Source organism: Macaca nemestrina, chromosome 10, assembly GCF_043159975.1.
Source record: "Macaca nemestrina isolate mMacNem1 chromosome 10, mMacNem.hap1, whole genome shotgun sequence".
Classification (NCBI taxonomy): Eukaryota; Metazoa; Chordata; class Mammalia; order Primates; family Cercopithecidae; genus Macaca; species Macaca nemestrina.
In genome coordinates, this window is record NC_092134.1 from 8722062 (window position 1) to 8741465 (window position 19404).

The 19404-nt window shown below is 49.5% G+C and overlaps 1 protein-coding gene across 4 annotated transcripts in view; it reads right to left on the reverse strand.

The window, feature by feature from the left end:
* Positions 1 to 19404, reverse strand: part of LOC105493811 (refilin A) — a 347171-nt gene that overhangs the window by 15623 nt on the left and 312144 nt on the right. The window contains exon 1 of one of the 4 annotated variants that reach the window (XM_011761737.3): positions 4051 to 4391. The exons of the other annotated variants lie outside the window; for them this stretch is intronic. Within the exon in view, the coding sequence (XP_011760039.1) occupies positions 4051 to 4257 (207 nt within the window). The 5' untranslated portion in view covers positions 4258 to 4391. Of the gene's footprint in view, positions 1 to 4050; positions 4392 to 19404 lie in introns of those variants that run through there. 4 annotated transcript variants of the gene reach the window in all.

Below are 19404 nucleotides of genomic sequence, written 5' to 3' on the forward strand. Positions count from 1 at the left end.
AGCAGAGGCAGCATCTGTCCTGCTCAGCTGTGTCCCTCACCCACCCAGCTTTAAACATCTGTGGGCTGACAAATGCCCATCAATCAAAGAGTGGATAAATAAATTGTGGTATATATACACCATGGAATACTACTCAGCCATAAAAAGGAATGAAATAATGGCATTTGCAGCAACCTGGATGGAATTGGAGACCATTATTCTAAGTGAGGTAACTCAGGAATGGAAAACCAAATACTGTTATTTCTCACTTATAAGTGGGAGCTAAGCTATGAGGATGCAAAGGCATAAGAATGACACTATGGACTTTGGGGACTCAGGGGAAAGAGTGGCGGGGCTGAGGGATAAAAGACTACCAATTGGATTCGGTGTCTATTGCTTGGGTAATGGGTGCATCAAAATCTCACAAATCACCACTAAAGAACTTACTCATGTAACCAAATACCACCTGTTCTCCCAAAACCTATGGAAATAAAACATTAAAAAATAAATTTTAAAAAAATGTGTGGGCTGAATGCAGCTGACGGACAATCCCCTCTGCCACCAGGCCAGTGGGCAGGCTCCGCTGTTCTGGGCCATGCAGGAGACAAGTCCCCACCCGCATGGAGGCGCGCCCTACACTGATGCAAAAGCGCCACCTTCTGTGTCCCACACGGGCACCCTCCTCACTCAAGTCTTTCATTTGAGTTTCTAATTTGGGGAGTGTGGAAGCTCATGATGCCTTTTTAAAAATAAAAATAGAACAGTCACAAGTACTTTTTAAAAGACCAAATGGAATTTTAACTTTTGGCCTCAGCTTCGCCTTGAAGTCACTGACCTGGCCTCTCCCAGCCCCTCCGGTGGCCCCTGCCTCTTTGTGGCTCCTGAGGCATTTGGTTACATGCGTAAGTTCTTTAGTGGTGATTTCTGAGATTTTGGTGCACCCATCACCCCAACAGGCCAAGCCTAGCTTGCTCCTGCCTCAGAACTTTGCACGTGCCATTCTCTTGGACTGAGCACACCTCAGACCTAGCACTGTAAAGTTCGTACCCTAAGTGTGTGTGGGTTTCTGTTAACCATCACCTCCCTGTCCACCTGCCTAAAGCTCACTTCTCACCCAGCTTCTGGCCTTAAGGGCACTTCTCCATCCACCTGCTGCTGCCGCACATATTTCAGCTGGTGGCTGTGTCTCTTCCGCTAGGATGCCAGTTCATGAGGGCAGGGACCGTCAGCATCTTGTTCACTGCTGTGTCCTCTAAGGCCCCAGACAGAGCGCGACACAGAGTAGGTGCTCAGTAAGTTCTAGGGGGAGCAAGGCCTGATTCCCAGCTCTTCGACTGGCTTGGGAGTGATTGCGAATGTTCCCAACTTTGCTCCAACAGTGAGCACGAAAAGCCCCTGGTGAGTGGGGACCGGGTTCATTCATATCCAGCCTGGCCCCCAAAGCCTTTGATTTCCTGGGATTGATCTTGCAGCCAGCTGCTTCCCAGATACCCTGCCTCAATGGGTGAGGTGTGTCCAGGAGGCAAGTCCAGCTTATTCACAAAGTGGGGGGCCTCTTTAATGAAGTGAAGCGTAGGCAGATTTAACATGCATGTCCGTCCAACCTCCTAAAGTAGGTGACAAGGTGGTGAGGACCTCAGTGGCTTAGATTTGGGGGCAGGACTGCAGTCTACCCCAGCAGCTGAGGCATATGCCACCAACTTTGATCAGAAAGCTGGTGTCGGTCACTGGATACTGGAACAAAGACACCCACCCTGCCAAACGCAGTCTGAACCTGAGGCTCACATGGAAACCCAGCACCGCTCACCCCCGCCTCTTCCTCGGGTGTTGGAAAGCATCAGCTGCGTGAGGCACATCAAAGCTTCCGCCTCTTTGTCCTGAGACAATATGAGGTGCCGATATTTGCACCTAAAGAGCACTCTCCCCGAGTCGTCAGCGAGTACTCAGCAAAGTTCAGCAGGAGTTAACGGGGAGGTGGGGTGCCCTGCGGGATGGGCGAGGGGTGGTTGGGCATGGCCACAGCGGCAAGCCCCAAAACTGAGAAGAGGGGGCGCCAGGCAATCCTTTCTCCCTTTTATTCAAAGCAGCCCTTCAAACCCGGTAGGTTCACAGACATTTTGTTTTCCAAAAAAAAAAAAAAAATCACAGGTAGTTAATTAGTCGCACAGTGAAAAGGGGAATAATATGAGGTTGAAGGGCAGACTCTGCAGCCAGGCCCAGCACAGCCGCTTCCTGGCTGGGCAACTTTGGGCAGGTTGCTAACCTCCTCTGTGCCTTGGCTTCCACCTCTGGAAAACGGGGCTAATTGGAGTGTAGGCTTCATGGGAATATAGTGAAAATTAAATGAATTGATGTAAATAAAGAGCTTAGGACAGTTGTCCTGGCACACGGTGTGAGCTATCTAAATGCCAAGTATCATTATCCATGAGGAAACAGCCCCAACAGCCCCGGGCTTTGCTTTTAAGCCAAATTAAAAGATCAGGGCAACACAGTTCCATACCTGGCATCCAGCGAGCAGGAAGGGGAAAAAATAAAGTCAAGTAGAACAGCCAAGACAAGTAAGCCAGCCACGCTATTCCTGCGGCAGCCACGGGCTGGCCCGGATGGCAGAGACTGCTTCCAGAAAACCCTCTGTAAGGAGGCTTCTGGGTCACGGAGGGAACCAAGGAGAAGGCGCTTTCCCCGTCCGTTTTCTCCAAGCCCCACTGTGCAAGGCGCCACGGGGATTCAGTCCCAACCTGTGCAGCCCAAATGTGTGACAGTGCCAAATCCCAGACGCTCTGGCAGGAAAGCTGGCCTTTCGACAGCAAGATCAGGTTCACTGCAAACAGCCCTGGTCACCTCTGTCAACTCCTGGAAGTCCTCACTGCCCCTTCCACCCGCCAGGCTCCCATAAAGAGACCAAAGTTCAAATTCGCTGCATGATTTGGTCTAAGATAGTGACTCCTCGACTTGGCTGAACAGTACAATCACCCAGGGAGACAGACTCTCCTGATGCCGAGCTGCACCCCTATCAGTTCAGTGAGACTATCTGGGCGGTGAGTGTGGGTAGGTTCTAAAGATTCTCCAAGTGATTCCAATTGGCGGCCAAGTTTGGGACCCACCAGGGGAAGAAACAAGCAAGGTACGAATGAAGGTCATGTCCTGAGGCTTGAGGCGGGGAGCCACTCCTTTCTGCTGTGGGGAGGAGGATTTTCAGCTGGGGGGAGGCCTTTTTTGCCCTGTGAGTGCCAGGCAAGTATCCCTGGGGCCCCAGGAAAGGGGAGTGGAGCCAGCACACACGGCCCAGCAGAAAAGCTGTTAAGGTGGGCAGGGCGCAGCCAGAGAGCGGGCAGGGATGGGCCATCACTCATTTCAACTTGTCATTTCCTCAAGCTGCAAAGGCACCCGCTGGGCCCACATGCTTCCCCGCCTGCCAGGGGGGCGCCCAGTCTCAGGCCAGGCGCCAAGCTGGGTCCCCACCGGAGTCCACCCCCAGGCTGGGCTTAGTCTGGCAGGAGACAAACTCCTGAGTTTCCTGACCCGGGGTTCCAGCCTCCCCCTCCCGCCTAAGCTCCACGTCAACATGCCTTAACATCCCGGGAAGGAAGGGATCCTGTCTGGATTTGGTTATTTAAAAAAAGAAAGAAAGAAAAGGCTTTCACGTTGGCAGCGCCTGGACAGTAAACAGGGCACCCGGAGCAGCAGAGGGGCCGGGTCCAGATGTCTGCAACATGCCGGGCCTCTGGGCGCAAGCCCACCTAGCCAGCAGCCAACTTCTTTGGGAATTTCGGACCGTCCTTTACCCCGCCCCATGAGCCCCCCATTATTACTGACAATAGGAAGAATCACTCTGGAGGGAGGCCTACTGCCAGGGAGCGGTCTCCAGGTTCAGGGGTCAGCCTGGACCTCCTCCCCCTACACACCCTGGTCCCCACCTGAGAAGCGTGGCTGTCACTGGCCACCTTCGTGGCTGCGGGGCAGGGAGAGGAGGAGGTCCGTCCTGCTTCTACAGTAGCGCGCGTCTCGAGGGGCAACCCTCACCCACCCGCCCGCGCGGTCCCCCATTTGGGAGCGAGAGTGCCTCCTTACCGCTCTTGCCTCGCTGGGTCCCGGGGGCTCCGAGGAGGCGCCGGCGCCCCCCGCGCGCGCGTCGAGGATACCGGGCGCCAGGGAGTAGAAGGGTGGGCTGGGGCTGGGGCTAGGGGGCAGCCCGGAGTCGGGGCTGTCCAGCAAGCCCTCCCGGCCCTGCTCCTTCAGGCTGTCCTCCATGCCCTGCAGATGCAGGTGGCCCACCATGTCTGGGGGGCGCGGGGCGCGGGCCCCCCGCTCCTCCGGGGGCTTCTCCACCGCGCTCCGGGGCACGGGGCAGGCGGCGGCGGGGCGAGGGCTGCGCGCCCGGGGACCTGCGGGCACCGCGAGAGGCGGCGATCAGGCCCGGCGACCCCTGCGCCCCTGATCCCCGTGGGCCTGCAGCCTGCTCGCCGCCGCAGGCCGCGCTCCTGCCAGCGTCGCCGCCCTCGGCCCTCCGCGGCGCCCGCCCGCCGGGCCCGGCCTCGCCTCCGCGCTGCGCTGCGCTCCCGCAGGCCGGCCCAGCCCCGAGGCGCACGTCGCCGCCCGGCCCTCTCCGCACCTCCCCGGCCCGCGCCTCTTTTTCTAGGCGCCTCCTCCTCCCCCCTTCCTCTCCCCGCCCCGGCCTGCGCGGTGGGCAACCGCCCCGGGCCGGCGCCTCTGCCGAGGCCCTCCAGCTCCAGGGGACTGCGCGCCCAGCCAGCAGCCGGAGTCCCACGAGGCGCGTGTGTCCCCCACTCCCGAAACAAGCACCACACTCGCGCACCGAGGGTGCCTTGTGGGGTCCCCAAGTTATCCCAAGAAATACGAGTAATAATCATCATCCTATTTCGTGGTGCTCTTGGAGGTTTTCTCAGTCTCATTTGAAGTCCCAATAAAAGCAGCTTGAGAAACTTTATTTTAGAGAAGTTTTCTTTTTCTCTGTAACTTACAATCGATGGGGAGGAGTGCCACCAGCGCCCTAGTACTGGCGTCTCCGTTACCCGCACAACCAGGGCCAGCTCTTTGGGCCTTGAGGGTGGAAAGCATTGGGTGGAACTTGTGGGTGGGGGGCGGCGGCGGCGATGAGAAGCACTTCCGGGAATCCCCAGGCATCTGGCTGTTCCTGCATTTTTCTGGGAAGGTCCTTGCTCATGAACAAGGGTCCTGCTCGTCTTTCCCTTCTTTTCCTTCCTCCCAAGAGAGAAGAACACGTGTTTCCTTTCCTTACTGTTTTCTTATCAGATGCCTGGCAAGGCGTCTCCGCATTTCCAGCGCCCAGCCACACAGACGCCCCCCACCTCACTCCTGAGGATCCATCCTTCCATTCTGCAAGCGGGGCAGCTGGGGGTGTCCACGGACTGCTTTGAAAAGCAGAAATGTGGGAGAGGCTAATAGGGCGAAGAGAGCAGAGGGAGACTCCAGGAAGGGTGAAAGTGTGCACGGCACACTCATTTCCATTCTGCTTAGAGCAGAAAGCCCAAGCGGGAAGCCGGGTGTCAGAATCCGTTCTTTGGACACCCTCAAACTGAGGGCAGCACTTTGAAGATGTTCTCAGGCTCCCATTCTGCACCCAGCTTTGGCCGGACCTCAAAACGGGCACGCGTAAGACAGCAGGCCCCTGGCCTGTGGAGGGCCCAGTCTGGTGAGGGAGGCAGTCAACGTACCAGGAAGCTAAGGCTGTGAGTCTAAGGGAAGGAACTTAACGAGGTGCTGCAACCAAGAATAGCCAAAGGGACAACTTAAGGCTTGGGGTGTTCAGGGAAGGCTTCTTGGAGGAGGCGATTTTTAAAGATAAGATCTGAATAGCCAAGCAGTGAGAATTAGCCCACCATGTGGAGGGAACAGCAGGGCGCAGGCCCTGCAGCAGCGGGAGTAAGGTGTATGCCAGACACTGACAGAGGATGGGGCCGCTTCCTGAGAGTCCACAGGGTGACAGGCATGCACCTGTCACCAGGTGAATTTACAGCCCATTTCCATATCTCCCAGGAAAGAACGCTGGAAGTCTGCTGCCCAAACAGAACTAACCAGAGGTTTGAATATCTGGAACATTCTGGAAAAAAACAAAATAGGACAACAAAATAGGATTCCATTTGCTTCAATTCTTAGGCAAGACAGGACTTCTTGAGCCCTTGGGCCACTTGACCAGAATGAGTGACTGAACTGCTGTCACTGACTAGGATGAAAGTGGTGGGGGGAGGGGGCGTTCTTTCTGGAACACAGACACATGGAAACTCACATTTCCCAAATGCCCACCCAGCCAGCCCCAGTAGTCTTCTGCTTCCCTGGAGAAAGTCTTTGGCAAGAACGAATTTCTTCTTATCTCAGGGACTAATGACCCCTTGGCCATAATAGCTACCAAGGGCAGGGCAGAATGCGGGCAAGGTAGAGTTTCAAAATTGCAGGGTTCCTCTGTCTTTATTTAAAATGTTGATATTTTGAGGCCTGGTGTGGCAGCTCACGCCTGTAATCCCAGCACTTTGGGAAGCTGAGGCGGGTGGATCACCTAAGGTCAGGAGTTTAAGACCAGCCTGGCCAACATGGTGAAACTCTGTCTCTACTAACAAAAAATTAGCCAGGCATGGTGGCAGGCGCCTGTAATCCCAGCTACTCAGGAGGCTAAGGCAGGAGAATTGCTTGAACTCAGGAGGTGGAGGTTGCAGTGAGCCGAGGTCATGCTATTGCACTCCAGCCTGTGCAACAGAGCAAGACTGTCTCAAAATAAAATAAAATGTTGATGTTTTGTTCCTCTTGAACTGTTTGCATCCATTTTGACTTTTAAAACGTTGCAGCAAAATATCATTTGTGGTGATTTCTGTGTTTGGGGGATGTCCTGAAATTCTCTTGCCCCACTCTACTAATCCTGTCCCCCTTGTGTCATTCATCTTGATCTAGAAGCCCACTTATCAAGAGTGCCTTCATGACTATGCCCATCTGGGTTCTGGAAGTTTCCCTGAAACAGGCTGCCCTATGTGGTAAATGGTTGGAGATGTGTGCACGCCAGACGGCAGGCAGAACATGAGTGCATTACAAATGTCAGACCCCCAGAGAGCAGCCCACACTGATGCCCCAGTGACCGTGACCTCTGACCTATTCGGATCCTGCTGCGGGCTGGGGACCGCCCCTCAATTGAAAGCCAGTACTGTGGAAGCTTCTATTTCTCACAGCACCAGATGGTCTGCAAATGTCAAAGATGGGAGGAAAGGCCGAAATTTCCATAAATTCATTGGAGCCAGGGGCTAGGCAGTGGGCAGGGCAGGAGGCTCTTGCGGCCAGTCTCAGGAGGAAAAGGGGCTTGAGCCCCTGAAATGTGAGGTTTGAGGAGCAGAAAAGGGGGTCTTTCAAGATTGGAGTACCTGCTCTAGGCCCAGTGCTGGAGGAAAGGGCAGAGGGAAGGAGGTGCTAGGTCTACGGAGGCCCTTATGCCGTGCCAGGGGATTGGGGCTTTATCTGCCAGGGATGGGAGAATCTGCAGAGGTTTTGAAGCAGGTAAAGAATGATCTGATCCAAATCGCTTCCAAAGTTCCTCACATGTACACATATATACACATAAACAAAGCTGGATTAAAGAGTGGAGAGTTTGGAGGCAGAGAGAAATTGGGCAGAGAAAGTGGATATTTAATAGAAAAGAGGTATTGGGGTATCTGACAAGGGGTTGTAAAGAGTGGGCCCCGTGTTGGAGAGAAGGGGAGAAGGGAAGACCCCTTCACCGCACACCCCTGGGAAGGAAGACCTTCCTCCACAAGCTTCGGAAGTCACTGGCTGTTAAAAGCACATGTTGAAGAGGAAAGAAAAGTGACCTGGGGTAACCCCAAGCCCCAGCCCAGGGCCCCCCAAGCACTTCCATGTCAGGGGGATTTTCCCAGGCTGCTTTGTGTGGGGGAAGCTCAACTTTGTAAGGAAGGCCAGAGGGAAGGGCATCGAGAAAAAAAGGTTTTTTCATGGAGTGCCATTAGCCACTTGTTGCAAGCAGCATTGAAGGAAGGCTCCCAGAAACAGGGCTGCGCATTCCTGCAGAGCTTACAGAGCTCTGCACACGCACCGTCCTGCACTTGAACCCTGGCTGCATATTATTTCCATTTTAAAATAAAGCAGGCCAGGAATGGGAGCTCGCGCCTGTAATCCCAGCACTTTGGGAGGCCAAGGTGCGTGGATCAGCTGAGGTCAGGAGTTTGAGACCAGCCTGGCCAACATGGTGAAACTCCGTCTCTACCAAAAGTAGAAAAATTAGCCAGGTGCGGTGGTACACACCTGTAATCCCAGCTACACAGGAGGCTGAGGCAGGAGAATCCCTTGAACCTGGGAGGCGGAGGCTGCAGTGAGCCAAGATCATGCCACTGCACTCCAGCCTGGGTAATAGAGTGAGACTCCAACTCAAAAAAATAAATTAATAAAATAAAAGATAAATAATAAATAAATAAAGCAGATGGAGTCATGGAGACTCAGAGAGGTTAAGTGACTGCCTGAGGTCACACAGCCTACCCTAAGTAGAAAGCCACACTGGAGGCTGCTAGGGCGGACGTGGCAGAGACTGCCAGTGGGTCCCAATGGATTGTGACATGGCGGCAGGAGGACGGAGGTTGTCATGCCTGACAACAAGGCCTTTCTGTCACCTGCAGAGAGAGCCCTGAAACAAGGCCATCTGAGAGCACTGGAGGCCGCTCGCCTTCCAAGGAGACGCCCAGACAAGTAAGGGGTCTTCTTGTCGTGTGCACACTCGGTTGTCTGGGTTTGAATCCTGGCCCTACCATGTCCTGGCTGTGTGATCTGGGCAATTGGCCTGCCCTTTCTATGCCTCAGTGTCCCCATCCATAAAGCAGGATGATAATAAAGCTAGTGAATGAAGATTAAATGTAAGCATATTAAGGGTATGCTGCCAGGTGCACCAGGCACAAGCTGAGCCCTCGGCATGGTGCCAGGGAAATTTCCTCAGGCTCAGCTGGGCCCTGCTCTAATCACCACACTTCATGCCTTGCTGTGTGAAATCACCAGGATAATCAATACATTTAGATACACACACACACTTCTACATGCACATAAACACATATGCACATATACATACACACATACACACACAACCACACATATGCACACACACATACATGTACACACACAAACACATATATACACATAAACACACAAATATACACACATACACACAGATGCATACACAATACACATGCATACACGAGCACACATATACACACAAATACATAAATATACATATACGCATACACATGTGTATGCACATACATACATGTACATACATATACACATGTAGACACATCCACACATAAACACAAATACACACACATATATGCACACATATGCAAACGCACATACATGGACACACAAATATACACACTAACACACATATGCATACATACACATACACATATGTACTCACACACATATACACACATCTACACACCTACACCCATATGCATACACACGCATATGCATATACACTTTTTAGAAGAAGAAAAGACGAGAGAACTGCAGTGTCAGCAAAGTCTTTGTCTTTCATAGGGAGCATCCGGGGCTCTTGCCTATTTTTAAGGAATGCAGAAATAACACTGAACATCACTGGGGGTTTGAAAGTAGCCACAGAAGAACTTGAAGTGGAGGCATTCAAAGGGGCGGCGAGAACAGAGCCAAGAGGAGCGGCTTCTTGATCACACGCTCCATATAGGCCCTGTCTGAGCTGTCCAGCCGGGCATGTGATCAAATGTTTCAGAGTGAAGGCCCAGGTGACTGTATGACCGTGAGACTTGGGACTGTGCATCCTCAGCAGGCCAGGTCCTGGTCCCTGGCTGGGGGATGCCTCCCTGCCCCAGGGAGTCGCATGTTCCCTGGTGGCCCGTCTCACCCGAGGGACTTTTCTGCAGTGCCCTTGCTCGGTCCCCAGCTGTACCACAGATGTCCGCGCCTGTTCAGAGCTCCAGCAGTGACTCACCTCTTCATTTTTAGCCCGTGTCCTCTCAGAGCCTGCAGCCCGCCTTTGCTGGGCAGCTGTCTGGGGGTCAGGGCCCATGCCCTGGGTGTCCACACATAAAACCAGCTCTTGACCACTTGCCCTACTAAGACAGGGAAGCGGGGACAAAATGAATTCAAAGTGCCTTTGTCCTGGGCGTACATTCTGCTGCCATTTGTATGTGTGTGTCCAGGACAGCGTCCGGATTCCCAGTGCTTTCAGTGAGCGACGAAAGCTGTTCTAAGGGTCTGCTGCCCGGCATCCCAGCCGGCATGGCTTCCCACAGCCCCTCCCGTTCCCATTCCACAGTGGGGCTGCTGGACTCACCTCACAGCTCCGGGCAAAGACGCCCACGGCTGAGAGGCTTCTTCCTGGCTGGAAACTCACCGCTTCACACCTTCCGGCTGTAAGCAGCGTTCAGCTGAAAAGGCCTTTTCTGCCAGCTTCTCCCGAGCTTGAGTAAACAAAAAGCCTATTTATGTCTTTAGAGCACTTAATTAAGCCAGGGCAGGGATAAAATCAGAGACTGAGTGTAGTGAAAACACAGTCCTTAAAGTCAGAAGAAGGTCGCCTCCAGCCAGGCTTGGCCAAGAGCCAGCTGTGTGTTCTTGGGGGAAGCTGGGTCTCCCTGAATTTTTGCAAGAATAATATAATGAAAACCCAAACACCATTTGGGTTTGTTGGGTGTTGACACATCGGATCTCTCTCTCTCTCTGTCTCTCTCTTGTGTGTGTGTGTGTGTGTGTGTGTGCTGTTTGTTTTGTGTTTTGCTAAACCATGTACAAATAGGTGGTAAATATCATGCCCCTTTGCCCCAAAACTCTTCAGCGGTACCTCCTAAGAAGAAAGATGATTATGGAACCACAATACTGCGATCATACTGAAGGAATTTAACATTGGTACAATTATATAACCTATATTCCATATCAAAATGTCCCCAATTTTCCCAACAATGTCCTTTAAATCTGTTTTCTTTCTCAATCCAGGGCTTAAACACACGTTGCATTTCGCTTGATCTTAGCCGAAAGTCGGAGAAGTGATCACACACAACTCCTAATAGTGACAACTATTAGGAGTTGTGTGTGATCTCCTAATCGTTCACATTAGGATCACATTAGGAGTTGTGTGTGATCTCCTAATCTCCTAAATAGTTGTCACTATTAGGAGACAATTCTTCATGAGTCTCCCGTGTTTATTCCCATCTTGCAAACAGAGGCCTTGGCCACCCTTCGTTCTGGGCTATCATTTCAAGAACGTTTGTAGGGAGAACAGTTTTGAAAGGTAGAGATAGTGTCTCTCTTCAAATCAAAGGATAGGCGTGCTTCCTGTCCACTGTAATAAAAATAATGGTTCCCTGTGGGGAAAAGGTCAGGTCGGCTTATTGCCCACTGTGAAAGATTCGGGTTCCCTACACTCCGGGTTCCTCCCCTGCTGTGCAAACAGCTGTATGTGCAAGGGTCACCTGGGCCCCTTCGAGTGGCCCTGTGGAAACCAGAGCTGGGGAACTGGCTGGAGAACTTGCTGACTCCCTGGCTTCTGTGATTATTGTGAGTAATAACGTCCTTTGTCTCTGACCCAGGAGTCTTGTATCTTCTGCTTGAGTCTGTGAGACTGTGGCAGAGCCATGTCTTCCCTGGCCAGCAGGGTGAAATCTCAGACCACTCCCAGTTCTGTGTGGTCACATCTCTTTAGATCTTTGACCCTAACAGACCCCATACCTATTTTGCCTTTCCTGACATAAATAGTTTTAACGAGTTTGGGCCAGTTGTAGAGCATCCCATGATCTGAATTTGCCTGATTGCTGTCTTAGGATTCGATGTAGGATAAACACTTTTGCAGGGATTTTTCAGGGTCCATATTGTGCCATCACCCTCAGGAAGCACATCCTGTCAGCTTGCCCCACTGTTGGTCATGCTGGGTGTGATCACTGGGTAGAGGTGGTATCCACCTTATTTCTTCGTGCTAAAGGTACCTTTCCCTTTGTGATTTATCAGGAAGCTCTGGGGAGATATTTTGACATCTTGGGGATATCCTGCTCCATGACAAGCCTTAAACTCCACAAATCCCAGCTGATTCATTGGTGAAGAGCTTTGTGCTAGACGATAGTCCCAGATACTATGACTATTATGTTTTCCTCTTGCAACAGAGAACGCAGTCTGCAGAGACTAAACTATTTACAATCTTGCCTTGTATAGAAAAAGTTGGCTGACCCCTGCAATAGTGGGTAGCGGGTGGTATAGAGTGAGTCTAGAGTTACCTTCAAGAAATCTGCTTCAATACCCCCACGTTCGCACACCACTTTCTTTATCAGTTTTCAGCTTTTTAGGGGTTCATGATTCTCTTGCTCTCAAGTTGTAGATTCTCTTGCTCTCAAGTTGTAGAATGCTTAAAGTGAAACACATATACCTTTCTGGCTAACACAATAGTGCGTGACACTCTTGGAAATGGCGCCCGTGCACAGCAGACGAAAAGCGTGGGCACTGCCCCCTCTTCATGCCTCTCACTCGGCGAATCTGTGCAAAGCAAATGTTTTGAGATCTTCTAAATGTAGCGCGCCATCCAGATTGCTTTCCAGTTATTTTGTCTGACTAGAAACTGTGATGTCACATAAATTGGTGACTGTGTCTGCCTGAATCCATAATGCCAAAACATCACTTGTTGATGTAGCAGGTTTTGGGATAAACAAGTTGCTATATTGAAAAAAAAAAAAAAGAGGCCTCCAAAAAGTGCTGTGGTTTTTTCAGAGCCATGATGGCAAAAACAAAATAAAACATTAATAGAACAGTCGTTCTGAACTACAGCTGAGTAAATTACCAGAAGGACATCTGTGCACATTAAAAGTAATATAGGATGTTCTGATGCTTACTTGAGTCATGCAAAAAAATGTTTAAAAAATTTTTTTAAAGTATGTATAGCATGAAGTTCAGTCAGGTAAGAGCCAAGGGGCTGAAAGCTTTCGGGAGCGAGACTAAGTCCTTCCCAGCTGATGAAAACACAGAGATGGCAGGGAGGAAGCACAGTTTCCAGGGGCACGCTGGCCCCTGAAATGCCTCAGGGTGAGTACGCCAGAAAGCGTGGCAAATGCGCACCATTTCCATTCATTCCTCAAGGAAGACACAAGTCCAGGCAAATATTCTGGTTGTGTGGTTTTTCAGCTGAAAGCGAAGACAAAGGGCGTTGAACAGGAATTAATGCAAGGCTCCAGGCTCCTGGCATGCTGCCCGGAGCTCCGGAAAGGGTAGAGTCTGGGGACCAGGCCCAGCGGGAGGGCAGGGTCCTGGAGCGGCCGGGGCTCAGTGATGCTCCCGGTGCAGTCTTGAGATGCTAAAGGAGGGGAGGGGAGGGGAAGGGGGCTGTCTGTCATCCCCTCAATCAGCAGTGATGAGTAAGTGCCTACTGTGTGCGGTCAATGGGGGATAGAGCCATGGACTAGTCATACTTGGTCCTCATTCTTGGGGGACTTCCAGTCTGGGGTGGGGTTTGGGGAAAGAAAATAGTTAAATGAGGTAATTTCAGAGAGTTATAAATGCTATGCAAATAAAATGGGTGATGGGGCAGAGAAAGACCATGGTGGAACAGCTTTCCACGGCAGAGGGCGGGTCACAAATATCCTTCAGAAGTGGCTTTTGAACCGAGAGCCTGGTAGGGAAAAGGGGCCGGCTCTGCAAAGAGCCTGAGAAAGGGCATCCTGGCAGAGAAACGAGGTGCAAAGGCCCTGAGGCTACCTCTGTTCCTACAAAGGCTCTGAGGCTGGCACACACTGGAGGCATCTGTGTCCCAGGAAGAAAGTGGAGAGAGGCTTGGGGAGATGGGTGGGGAAAAAGAAGCAGAGAAAGAAAGGCAAGAGAAATGGGTATGGGAGGGCACGGAGACCAACTGTGGAGAACCGGAGGGAAAGGAGGAAGAGAATTCATAGAGAGCACCAGGGAAGAACTCCCAGACACATCCTTGTGTTTGTCGAAGGAGAAAGGGGGGCACGGGTGCATGGGGAGCGGCCCACAAGGTCTCTGCTCCTCAGTGGTTCCCGCTCATCTCCACAGGCCTGGGTCTGGCGTCTTTGCTAGTTTTGTGTGTGCTTAGTTCTTATGTCCTCAGTTGGATTATCAGCTCCTCAAAGGCAGAAAGCACACCTTATGCTTTTTTTTCTTTCTGGACAGCACTTCACACCATGCTTTTGCACATGGGGGATCATTAACTATTGTCTGGATAAGTGGACAGATGGATGGATGGATGGATGGATGGATGGATGGATGGATGAATGGATGGATGGATGGATGGATGGATTGACAGATGGACAAATGGACGGATAGATGGATGGATGGATGGATGGATGGATGGATGGATGGATGGATGGACATGGATGCTCATATAACTTAACATTTCTGACACTCAGGCTGTTCTGAACCAAGGAAGACCAATGTGGCCAACAGAATCTGGGAGGTTTAGTAAGAAAAAGGATTATTGCTATGTAGGGAAAAACATGAGTACCTATGCTGTTTTTTTATTATTTTTATGAAATGTCTGTGTTGTCCTCCTTCCCCAAATTTATATGTTGAAATCTCAATGACTAATATGATGATCTTAGGAGGTAGGGCCTTTAGAAAGTGATTAGGTCATGAGGGTGGAGCCCCATGAATGGGATTAGTGCCCTTATGAGACATGAGAACTTCCTGTCACTCTCTGCTTTGCATCATATGTGGATACAGTGAGAAGGAGGCTGCCTACAAGCCAAGAAGCAAGTCCTCACCAAGCACTGGCTCTGCCAGCACCTTGATCTTGGGCTTCCCCACCCCCAGAAATATGATAAATACATGTTTGTTGTTTAAGCCACTCAGTCTATTGTCATTTGTTTCAGCAGCCTGAACTCCCTTAGCCAGGTACATCAATGTAGAGATGAACTAGAACAGGGAGGTGATACCAAAGAGAGAAAGAAAAAGTAGCAAATGTGGCAAGATCACTATGTTCACTGGTTTTCAAGTTCTTCTCTTCCTCCAGGAAACCACACTGTACTAAATTCCCCAGGCTTCTGTGTGGTTAGGTGTGACCATGTGATTGAATTCTGAACACTAGAATGTGAGTGGAATGGACGTGCACTACTACCAGACCCATAGAAACCTCCCTCGCATTCCTTCTCCATTCACTGGCTGAATAAAGAGGACTCTGAGGGTATCAAGGAGGATGGAGCCACAAGATGGAAGGAGCCTGGGTCCCTGAATGACTGTGTGGAGCAGAGCCCTCGGGCTGACAGCTGAGCCATAAGCCACTGAGATGCAGGGGTTGTTTGTTACAGTAGCTGGTGTTACTTATCCTGATCAATATAGAAGAGATGAAGAAGGTGAGAAGGAGGGACCCCTTCTTCTTGCAGAAGACTCTAGAAGAAGGGGACCTCAGTTCAGTGGAGTCTAGATGCCAACTGCTGGAAAATAGGACAGAGACATGAAAGAATTCTCTCAGTGACATCAGTCTGGTAGACAAATCCATTAAAGGAAGGACAGGAGGGCATTATTTTTTCCAAGGGTTATAGGTACCAGAAAAAGGGCACCTGAAGCCAAGCCACTTGACATGGAGTCAAAGCTCACATATTGTTAGAAGGAGAGAGAAAAAAGAGATTTTGTTGGAACTTCATCTTGAAAAATAAATCTAAAATGATAAAAACACAATAAGCTAATTTTATCTTAATTTTACAAAGCTTGGGAACTCTGCTCTAATTCTTAAAGCAGAAAAATGACAAAGAATGATATTTTTTTCTTTTACTTTCCGTATTTTTTCCCAGCTTTCTAAGGGCACAATTGACATTCTTCCCTTCACATTTGACTTTTTTTGCAGCTCTTTGGTTCAGAAATAATCTTTTTTTTTTTTTTTTTGTAAAATGTTCAAGGGCTTAATCATCGTTTCCATGGGCTTCTTTTAATCCTTTGAAATTCAAATCATTATCTTTCATGAGTTCAGACCCAGGCCAGCTTTCATATTGCTGGGTGAATTTTGTATCAGCCAGACACGAGATGCCCCTCACCAACTTCACACACAGATGGGGTCCGAAGTGCGTCCCTTTCTTTGTTCCCTCAAGGACATGCCAAGGGGGACCTCTGGAATCGCCACTTCCTGCCCAAGGGACTTAAGGAAGCAGTGTCTTGCAAGGGGAAACCCTCCATGGAACTCAAATGGCCAACTTCATTTTGGAGTAATTTGCTGACAGGAGTCGAGGTCAGAGTCGCTGACTGCACTTTCTTCTGGAAGTTTCCCAGGCTGCTGTTTACCCTGATTCCTGGCCATTCCTCATATTTCCTACGACTGTTTTTCTAGCCTACTTACTTTGGTGACATTCATGGGGAAAATATCACAGCAGGTAGGAAGTTTTTGCTCAAAACTCAAACAAAGAGGAGGAAAGCAAGAGTAAAGGGAAAGAAGGTTGGAAAAAAAAAAGACTTTGAGAAATACCGAGTGCTCCCGTTAAGCAAATAATTTCCCAGGGTTTCTTAACATACAAGGAAACGTGATCGCTGCAAAAATAATCCAAGCTGAAGAAAATACCCCTGTTTCAGATTTATTTTCTGTATTTGTGCTGCACTCAGTGCACAATGAGGTTCCTGGTATCTGCTGATGTCCGGGTACCAGGGGAGCCCCTGCTTGAGAGAATTCTGGACACCTGGGAGCGTCTTATCATTGTTTCCCTCACCTGGGCTCAAGAAGTAGCGTGCTGGGTATTTTTTTTTTTTTTTTTCTGTTTCTTTCCCTGTGCAGGCTTCTAATCAAACGGGAAGTAGAATATGAGGGAATGTCTTTCTTGGAACCAGTGGCTGGATTCTTGTCACCAGTTAGGACTCTGCCCTAAGTCACCTCCTCAGGGAAGCCTTCCCTGATCTTCCCATGTAATTACCCCTTCCCCTTCCCTGGTCACTCTGTATTTTCTCACCCTGTTGATGGTCTTCATAGAATGAATCACCACTGAAAATTAGAGGGTTTACTTATTTTTTGTGTCATCTACCTTGGCAGGAAACTCCATGGTGGATGAGATTTTACCTGTGTTATTCACCAACCCATTCCCAGTACCTGGAAGAATGTTGGACACATAGTAGGAGTTCAATAAGCATTTGTTGAGTTAAATAGAATCCTTAATCTAAAAGCATGTAAGAAGAAATGATAGAAAATGCCATTGCTGCCGGGCGCGGTGGCTCAAGCCTGTAATCCCAGCACTTTGGGAGGCTGAGGCGGGCGGATCACAAGGTCAGGAGATCGAGACCACAGTGAAACCCCGTCTCTACTAAAAATACAAAAAATTAGCCAGGCGCGGTGGCGGGCGCCTGTAGTCCTAGCTACTCAGGAGGCTGAGGCAGGAGAATGGCGTGAACCCAGGAGGCGGAGCTTGCAGTGAGCCGAGATCGCGCCATTGCACTCCAGCCTGGGCAACAGCGTGAGACTCTGTCTCAAAAAAAAAAAAAAAAAAAAAGAAAATGCCATTGCATTCCAGAAAGACTGGGCTCTACCTCCTGAAAGTTTCTTTATGGAAAAATTTATATGCTTTGATTTTTTTTTTCCTATAGGTGATTCAGTGAATGTACCTCTTATTTAAAGCACAGCATGAACTACTCAGGATCCTGGGGAAGAATACAATGAGAGAATTGTGTCAAGTCCGTCCTTGGCACACTGTCTGATACACTGGGAGTGCTCAATGAATATTGGCATTTAATAATAATAACTCACACTGAGGTTATGGTCAACCAAGTCTCATCATTTTCACACATGCTGCTATGAATCTATGACTTCCATTTCCAGTCCTTCTGGGTTTTTGTTTGTTTGTTTGTTTGTTTTTGACGGAGTCTCACTCTGTCATCAGGCTGGAGTGCAGTGGCTCGATCTCAGCTCACTGCAACCTCCGCCTCCCAGATTCAAGTCATTCCCCTGCCTCAGTCTCCTGAGTAGCTGGGACTACAGGTGTGCGCCACCATGCCCAGCTAATTTTTTGCATTTTAGTAGAGACGGGGTTTCACCATATTGACCAGGATGGTCTTGATCTCCTGACCTTGTGATCCACTGCCTCGGCCTCCCAAAATGCTAGAATTATAGGCGTAAGCCACTGCACCTGACCCCTTCTGGTTTTTTAAGATGTTGTTTGATCTCTGTTACAATTCATCTTGTTCTGCTCTGCTAAAAATATTTCATGGTTCACCAGACTGTTCTCCCCAGCTTTGTATCATTTTAAAATGTGATCAGCCTAGCTTTTGAAGGCCTTGTGAAAAATCATTAATGAAAACATTGAACTGAGTGAAACAACGGCAGAGCCCTGTGGCATACCACTAGAGACCTTCTGGCAGGTGGGCATCAGCCACATGAAATCAGCCCTTCTTGGTTCCTCACTGTAATGATTATGAAACCATTTAATCGTGCTCTTACCGAGCTCACATTTCTCTATCTTATTTATGGGAAACAGAGGCAAACTTTTTGTTAATGCAAGCTGAACTTCAGATATCCTTACACTACAAAATTCCTCTCTGTATCACTCGTGTAACCCTATCAAATACATAAAAGGCATTTGTCAGGTGTGACTTGTTCTATGTGAACTCACAGAAGCTTTCAGAGTCCATTCTTTTATTTTCTACATTTGAAAATGATTCCATTAGTAACAGTGTTAGTCAGCTTCAGCTAAGTTCTGCCACAGTAACATACAACCCCTGGCTCTTGGTGGCTTATAACAACAAAAGCTTATTGCTAACCCCACAAGTCCATTGCAGGCTGGCTGAAGTTTTTCTGCATATCAGTCTTCATTCTAGGGACCCAGGCTAAAGAAGCAGTCCCTCTTGAAGACATGTCAGTCTTGTGGTAGGGAGAAAGAGAAGTGGAGGACCTCATGGTAGGTCTTGGGGCTTCTGCCCAGAAGTGAAGCATGTTTCTTCTGCTCATACCTATTGTCCAAAACAAGTCACATGGCAAAGCCTGCTATCAATGGAGCAAGGACACACAGAAATGTGGGATGGAGCCCCAGGGAAGGACAGTGGCTATTTGGAACAATAATACAACCTCCCAGCTCCATGTTACTATGGACGTGAAGAGCAGAATCCACCTCCTACCTCTTTAGAAAATTGGGGTATTTTCCCAATACTATAGCATCTGGAGTTATCAAAGCAAAAACAGCTCACTCATCTCATCTATCAGCATTCTGATAACTCTGGAATATAATTTGGATATTTTGGGGGGCACCCCACCCCTGCAAGTGCCCAGTAGGTCAGGGTCTCCCCAAAAATATCCAAATAATACCCTACAGTTGCCAGAATGCTGATAGATGAGACAATTGAACTGTTGTTAGTTTGTTAACTCCAGACACTGTAGTATTGGGAAAATATCCCAATTTTCTAAAGAGGTAGGTGGTGGAGTCCACTGTTCATGAATGTCATAACATACAGCTGGTAGGTTGTATTATTCAAAAT